Source organism: Notothenia coriiceps, unplaced genomic scaffold (assembly GCF_000735185.1).
Source record: "Notothenia coriiceps isolate Sejong01 unplaced genomic scaffold, NC01 NC01_scaffold00031283, whole genome shotgun sequence".
NCBI classification, from domain to species: Eukaryota; Metazoa; Chordata; class Actinopteri; order Perciformes; family Nototheniidae; genus Notothenia; species Notothenia coriiceps.
The window spans coordinates 1-7,807 of NW_011363984.1; the positions used below are offsets into that span (position 1 = coordinate 1).

Genomic DNA, 7,807 nt, shown 5'->3' on the forward strand with positions numbered 1-7,807 from the left:
TGTTTTAACTACAGGGAGGTAGGGTTGAATAATGTCATACTTTTTCACTACTATTATTGTACTTAATTTACAGAAACTTATATGTTAAGTGTGCACCTAGGGAGAACTTGTTTTTGTTAGCATCCTTCCCAAGGACACTTTATCAGGCAGATTGTAGGAAATACAGATTTAAATACAGTTATTTAAAAGTTCACTGCTTGTACTTTTATTTACTTCTAATGATGTACATTTTAATAAAGAAAACTAACCAAAATTATACTTTCAAACAAATTATTGCCACTAAAAGTATTTTCAAATGACCTCTAAAAGCACTCTATGGATACAATACACTTACAATCAAATGCTATTTCTATGTTCACTTAATATCTGTATTTATTTATTTATTTGTACCTTTTTTTAGATAGACTTTTAAAAATACATTTGAAATATACTTGAAATCAGGAACAGCAATTAGGTATACTTGTGATAACGAATCCTTAAATGATAGTTCTTCACATCCAGGTGCTGTGTGTTTCAGTCATGCAGCTGGTCCCCAGCCGCTCTGCAGCTCCTCTCAGCTCTCTGGCTCTCTTCTTGCTGCTCTGCTGTCACATGACCAGCACTCTCAGCCAGAAGGTGAGTTATACTGGATTATACAGCTTTTTCTCGTGTTGTGTTATGTTGGAATTACAGTTTTTACTGATGTAACATTAGTGATATTATCAGTCAGGAAGCGGGTCTTCCCTGACCTCCGAGGTTAATTGACTAATCTTGAATATTTTAGGAAAGCTGCGAATCTTACCAGCTTTCAGCAACAGTACATACTGTTAGGGTACACACATGTTGGTGTATGCAGCTCAAGGGCCAGTAAGATGTCAAACAAGGTGATGGAAGCTAGGTCTCTGATCCAAGACAGTCCAGGGACAAGTAGTACAGTTGCAAGCTAGCTTGAGGATGACTATAGTGTCATGCCGTTTGTTTTTTCATCATATCTTTAAAAAGGTTGTTGGCCAGTACACCAGAGAATACATGCTCTAGTTTTGTGTGTTTGCAGTCTGGCTCTGCCCTAGCTGTGGTGGAGAATACTGAAGGAGAAGTGGAGGTGACGGATGTAGGAGATGAAGGAGACTTCGAGGTGGTCCAGCCTACAGAGGAGTGGCAAACACTCAAACCAGGTAAAATACTGAAGGACTGTAGAGGTACTTTGTTTGATCTAAAACGTGTGTGTGTGTGTGTGTGTGTGTGTGTGTGTGTGTGTGTGTGTGTGTGTGTGTGTGTGTGTGTGTGTGTGTGTGTGTGTGTGTGTGTGTGTGTGTGTGTGTGTGTGTGTGTGTGTGTGTGTGTGTGTGTGTGTGTGTGTGTGCTAGCATTTCCATCCTTGTGGGGACCTAAATCTGTTTACACAGTCACTTGTGGGGACTCGCCCCCCTTATGGGGACATAATGGAGGTCCCTATGAGGGGAATCATTAATTTTAGGATGAAAACTTGGTTAGGGTTAGGCATGTGTTGGTTATGGTTAAGGTTAGGATAAGTCTCCAGGAAATGCATGTAAGTCAATGTAATGTCCCCTGAAGTGATGTATAAATGGTATGTGCGTGTGTGTGTGTAGGTCAGGCGGTGCCCGCAGGCTCTCATGTACGGCTGAACCTGCAGACGGGTCAGAGGGAGGTACGGCTGGGAGAGGAGCAGCTCAAATATCTGGACCAGGAGCACAGGTAGGTCCAGAGTCTCTACCTGCAGGACTTCCTGTCCAGCTGATCTGAAGTCTGCTGCTGTGAGAGAGTGACTGTGAATGTGTTGTATGTGAGCAGAGAGACAGAAGAGACCTCCATCAGTCCGGAGGAGCTCAAACGGGTCATGAAGAAGATAAAGGAGGACATTAAGCCGGAGAGCGCAGAGCACCAGGTAACCGCACAGTGCATGTTGTATATTTAATTACTCTAGCGACACACTGTGGACTGAGTGGAAAAGCTGCCATAAATGTGTTATGACCTCTATAGAATGGTATATTTGTTCTACTTACGAGGACTCGGTGGCGTCCCGGTTCCGTCCCATGGAGGAGTTGAAGAGAGAGATGGATGAGCTGGACCTGCTGGTACAGACGGATGATCAGGTACATCACACGTTAGAGAAGTCATTTCTTTAGTGACAAAGGGATGTGATTCAGGACAAACTGAGAGGTTATTTTTTTTATGAGCGCTATCTGGGAAAATGTCCTTGGGTAAAATAAAATCTGTTATCCGTTTGTATAAATTGAATTTCTAGCTGTAAACTGTTGTGTTGTAAACTGTCAAAGGCGCTTTTCTAAAAAAGTGTTATTATTTTCCAGTTCTTCCAGTATTCTTCCAGTGCTCGGAGCGGCCTCACAAAATAGCTGTGCGACCGCTCCAAACCAAGACGCTGGGCGCAGTGTGCATGTGACGGCATGGGCTCTCTTCTCAATGGGAACAGTTAAAAAGAGAGGCTGTTGCGTAGAATAGGGCACGTAGTGAACACAGACCATAAGGTCTAATCAAAGCATTATTAGTGCTTTAATTGAACCATTACTGAAGTGGAGACAGCTTCCAGCAAGCAGAGAGCTCAAGTTTGACATAAAGAGACCACCTGCTTAAAGTGGCCATGCTCTAAATGAAATCAAAATGTTGAAGCCTGGTCATGACCAGCTATCCTTCAGTCTGCAGTTGAGCTGAATGACTGTTGTTGTGCAGATAATGAGGCGTCTGCTGGAGCAGTTTAACAGCAGCAGCAGCACCACGGAGCAGAGGCTGAGCATCCTGCTGGAGCTGGAGTACTTGGTGCATCAGGTCACACACACACTCACACACATTAACACCTACACACACTGACGCATGTATTCTGAGGCCCCGGCCCCACGAGGACGCATACGGCAAAACGCATAGGATTAACGCAAACGCAATCGCAAAAAAGCTTCCGTCCACACGCTATGTTCACCGGATAGTGCCTGTCCACACGAGACAGCTCCGTTTAGCTCCAACCGCTGGAGAAGCTGCAGTACATATGCAGGAGCCTGTACGTGGCGCTGTAACTTCCTCCACAAAAGCAGCGAAGAAGCATGGTTGTCATGGTTGCCCTTCTGTTTATTCTCCGCGGTGGGGGCCGAGGGAACCGGGCAGAGTTTTTCACCAGTCAACGTGTATTAAAGTTTAAATCTTCTTGACAAAATTATAAAAGTGCCGGTCAAAGGTCTTCTTTGTTATTTATTGAGCTTTAAAACAAATGAATAACAAATCTATATAATATAATAATATAATACATGGAGCCTCTCTTTTTCCTCCCTCTCTTCGGACAGCGTCAGTGTCTGTCTCATGCAGCAGCTGATCCAGTAATGTGTGACCCGGCCGACAGTAAAAATAAACATATTTATAACTAGTTTAGGTAGTTTGAGAGGTAATTAAAATAGCTAAGGTTGATGATCTGACTTGAAGTGTGTGTTTAGCTCCGTTCACCGCTGCATCACAGCGGGACGAGCTGGGAGCTGCAGGTGAGCAGAGCTGCGTGTCTCCGTCCTGTCAGATTAGACTTCACTCGCGTTTATGTCCATATCGAGAGAAAGATAAATAATCTGAATTCAGTGTGCAGTTTACTTTGACGCGGGGGTGAGCAGCAGAGGTGGGGAGAGGCGGGGCTATTGCGTCATCATTATCAGAAAATGATCGTATACGGTTTACACACGGAGCCGTTGGACCCCCCAGAGCGTTGCGTATGCCGTTCTATCCACCTTGGGACCCGTTATCGTTTCCGCAGTTGTTTACTGTCATATTCGGTCGTCCTAGTGTGGCCGAACGGTCTATATGACACTAAACAGTAATGCAAACGACCGTTTTCGTCCTCGTGTGGCCGGGGCCTGAGATTGACCTTTCTTCCTCTGCTCGTTAGGTGGACAACGCTCAGAACCTGTGCTCCATGGGGGGGCTGCAGCTGGTGGTGGAGACCCTGAACAGCTCTGACTTCAGACTGCAGGAGAGCTCCGCTTTCGTCCTGGGATCAGCTGTGTCCAGGTACCGCTGCCCCGCTCTGGCCTGAGGATGTCTTTACCCAGAAAATAAGAAACACAACTGGAGGGCAAACGCCTTGTTTAAGAAGTTGATATTGTAAAGCTGGAAATATAAGGAAGCTCCTGGTAAATGAAATATGATTTGAACATTGAAACAACAATGTCAGTAGAGAGTAATAAAGGAAAACAATTCCACTAAATATGGAACACAATTTACAAAGCTCTGTAGATGGATATTTTTGAATGAGTGGGGATGCATTTTGCATCTACCTTGTTATTCTTTAGCTCATGTATTTATAATTTGTTTTCATATATATTTGTATATATTTCTTTTTTTTGGAGGAAGTGACATTTTGTGTGGTGTTGAATTTGTGAATATAATGTATTCAAACCCCCACTCATTCAGTAAAAATATAATTAAACAAAAGATATTAAAATGTGAAGTTAACACTGCCTACAACCCTCCTCGTCTCCGACTACAAGTCCCATCTCTGCCTCATAACAAACAGCTGGTTCAGGTTTACACACAGGTTGGACACTTTGCCTTGTGTGCTGTCTATGGACTGTATTAACATATGTTATGTTTCAGTGGAAATGCTCTGGTACTATTATTTAACACTTGCCTGATATTTCTTCATCTATTTTGATTTCATTTGCATAAATAAAAATACAGCATATTTTGTTAGCGAAACTGCTTTTACTCTACATGTCCCCCTTTAAAAAAAAGAAAATCAAATTGGTTGGTTTCATTACCCTCTCCCAAAGGTTGCCTCTTGTAAGCTATGCTCACACTCAGAGAGGATGTAATGGTGGTGACTGACGGATGTTTTGTCCTGCAGTAACCCGGAGGTCCAGGTGAAGGCCATGGAGGGGGGGGCTCTGCAGACGCTGCTCACGATGCTGGCCACAGATCAGCCGCTGTGGGTCAAGAAGAAGGTGCTCACACACAGCTGCACTTCAGTGATATGTTGTGAAGCAGAGCTGTAAAAATAATGTTGGATATTCTTCTTTCCAGGTTCTCTTTGCAGTGGCCTCCCTCTTACGCAACTTCCCCTTCGCCCAGCGCCACTTCCTCTCCCGGGGAGGGCTGCAGGTGCTGTCGGAGCTGTTCAGGGGGGACCGAGGGGGGGTCCTGCGCACTCGTATCGTCACCATGCTCTACGACATGATCAGTGAGAAGGTACCTGTCGTCGCAATATAAAAACTGCTGTCTTCAGACATGAGGAGTTAGGAAAGCAATGCACAGAAACACACTCTTTGTATTTGTGGCCCCCAGTTACACACGGCGTCTAAAAGGGTTACATCTCTTACAGGTAACAAAACAGTTCTCAGATGATACACTCGGTAGAAACTCCTGCATTAGAAGCCATACTTGAGTAAAAACGCTAAGGTTTCGCTTTAAAATATACTTAAGTATCAAAAGTACACATACTTGTTTATTACAATAGCTAATTTCAGAATCATATATGTTCAATTACTGGATTATGATTATTGACGCATTCATGTATTCATCCCAGCTGGTAAGTGTAGAGCTAATTTAATACAATGTGTATACAGCTGCTGGATGTATTTACCTATTGGTCAATGTTTATTTATTGGTGTATTTACATTTCGTATTAGCTAACAATCTGATTAAGATATCCTATATTCGTCCCACAGAGGGAACATGTACAGTGTCACAGCAAAGGGGACAATGCAGATAAATGGCATTTAGACATTTGAAAACTGACTAAAGCTGTCAGATAAATGTAGTGAAGTAAAAAGTGCAATATGTACTTCAATAATGTAGTGCAGTATAAAGTAGTCAAAATGATACAGTACTTGAGTTACTGCACTTTAATACATCCCACCTAGGACAGGGGCTTGTTCTTAACCATTAACCCCGATACTCATACTCAGTTGTAAGGAGGCTTTTCCAACCTGACCAAGCACTGTTCCTCTAAAGTCACAGAAACACCTAAATGACCATTGATCTGCTGTTCACTCATAGGCACATTTAGTATGCTATTGCTTAGGAGTCATTGCAGGTCAAACACCAACATCCCCTTCACACACGCATACCATTTTGTGAGTAATATTGTTGTTTTTACTGTATGTTGTCCATCACTGTTGATTCCATATGATTTTGGGAATCTTGTCTTCTCTAAAACATTGTGAATTGTATTATTATTGAGGTAGAGGCTTCCAATAAGTGTAGTGGGTTTTCTGCCTCATCCTTCCCAGCTTATATTTCTGTATCTTTTCAATGGTATTGAAATAATTCAAATAATAATAATACAAGTACATTTGAATGAATAAATCATTGCCATCACATACACACACAGTGTTGTGGTGGTAGTGAATCAGTGTGTGACGCTGCTCTCCTCCCGCTCCAGGAGCTGATCTCCCAGGCCGGTCTGGACCCGGGGCTGCACGCCTCCCACCAGGAGCTTCTGCGGCAGTACTCTCTGGTGTCTCTGAGGGAGGGGCTGCTGGAGGAGGGATGGTGCAGTCTGATCCCAGAGCTGCTGGACTCCACCGAGCACGACTTCAGAGAGAAGGTGCAGTGCTGAGAAAATGTCATGATTAACAGAGAGGCTGGAAGGCTTCAGTGTTTGCTTCAGTCAAATAAATAGTGTGTGTGTGTCGTGGCCCCCCCCCCCAGGCTCTGCGGGCCATGCTGGCGCTGGCACCGGTGTGTGTGGATCAGTACCGCTCTCACAGCTCCCTGAAGGCCTCGCTGCTCCTGCTCAGAGAACAGTACCAGGACATGATCCAGTCCCAGATGATCCTCGGAGAGGAGAACGAATACTTTGAAGAGATGATGGACCTTATAAACGCTCTACACGTCAAACTCAGATGAGCAGAGGAGCGCTCAGTGGCCTTGAACTCAGCTCTACATACAGATAGTAGTGCACAGACTTCTGAAATAACCATGAACACAAGGACACACTCCTGAGACTTCATCTACTGAATAAAGTTCAAAACCAGGATGGACCTGTGGCATCAGATTGTGGGTTTGGGATCAGAATAACCTTTTCTCTTTTTGGTGTTGTCATTGTAAAATGTTTGACTCTGTTTTCAGAGTTTAAGAATAAATTATTATTTTTAAAATGATGGTGTTCAGCCATGTGATTCAGGAATGTGTGTGTGCTGTGCGTCATTTATACTGGGGACGCTGGGGACATGTCCCCTCCACTTTTGGAAGTGGCCAATTTGGTCCCTACCACTTTGCATTGGGATCATTTGTTTAAATCAGGGGTGTCAAACTCAAGGCCCGGGGGCCAAATCTGGCCCTCGACTTCATTTGATGTGGCCCCGCAAGAACTTGCAAATAATATAATACGTTTATTATACGGTTACATGCCACTTTACAGGATCACGTTGCCCATAAACTACTTGTCCCACAATGCATCTCCTTTTGTGAAATGTGCACTGAAGAGACTTGCAATTATTTGCCCTAGACTAACTTCTGCTTTCAGACGTAGTTAATTACTAAGTTATTATCCTATCCGATAATAATCCAATTCAGAGGCAATAATGTAATATAATACATTATTTTATATATTTATATAGTTACAACTGGCCCTTTGAGTGCAACCTTTATGAGAATGTGGCCCGCGATGAAATTGAGTTTGACACCCCTGCCTTGTTGACTTGTTAAAGTTTAAACAAGGATTACACAGTTTTGTAGCCTGAATAAAATGTTACATGACAAGCATGTGATCTTCTTGAGAAGCCCATGATGGGACTTGCCCCCTGGCAGGATTTTAACGCACCCTGGCAGGTTAAGATAAGTTTCGTTGCAAATTGGTGTCATTATTTTTTCCAAA

At 43.4% G+C, this 7,807-nt stretch overlaps 1 protein-coding gene across 1 annotated transcript; it reads left to right on the plus strand.

The window, feature by feature from the left end:
• The first annotated feature begins 496 nt into the window (after positions 1-496).
• On the plus strand, positions 497-7,243 carry sil1 (SIL1 nucleotide exchange factor). Its single transcript, XM_010787812.1, has 11 exons — positions 497-615; positions 1,034-1,154; positions 1,590-1,695; positions 1,792-1,885; positions 2,007-2,093; positions 2,689-2,784; positions 3,878-3,999; positions 4,835-4,931; positions 5,011-5,175; positions 6,371-6,535; positions 6,640-7,243. Exons 1-11 carry the CDS (start codon positions 520-522, stop codon positions 6,835-6,837), a joined length of 1,347 nt encoding a protein of 448 aa, XP_010786114.1. The 5' UTR covers positions 497-519; the 3' UTR covers positions 6,838-7,243.
• Positions 7,244-7,807: the final 564 nt, after the last annotated feature.

Coding starts and splice junctions, on each gene's coding strand:
- sil1 (XM_010787812.1), top strand. CDS start 520: ATGCAGCTGGTCCCCAGCCGCTCTGCAGCTCCTCTCAGCTCTCTGGCT. Junction 1,155..1,589: donor GTGGCAAACACTCAAACCAG/GTAAAATACTGA, acceptor GTGTGTGTGTAG/GTCAGGCGGTGCCCGCAGGC. Junction 6,536..6,639: donor AGCACGACTTCAGAGAGAAG/GTGCAGTGCTGA, acceptor CCCCCCCCCCAG/GCTCTGCGGGCCATGCTGGC.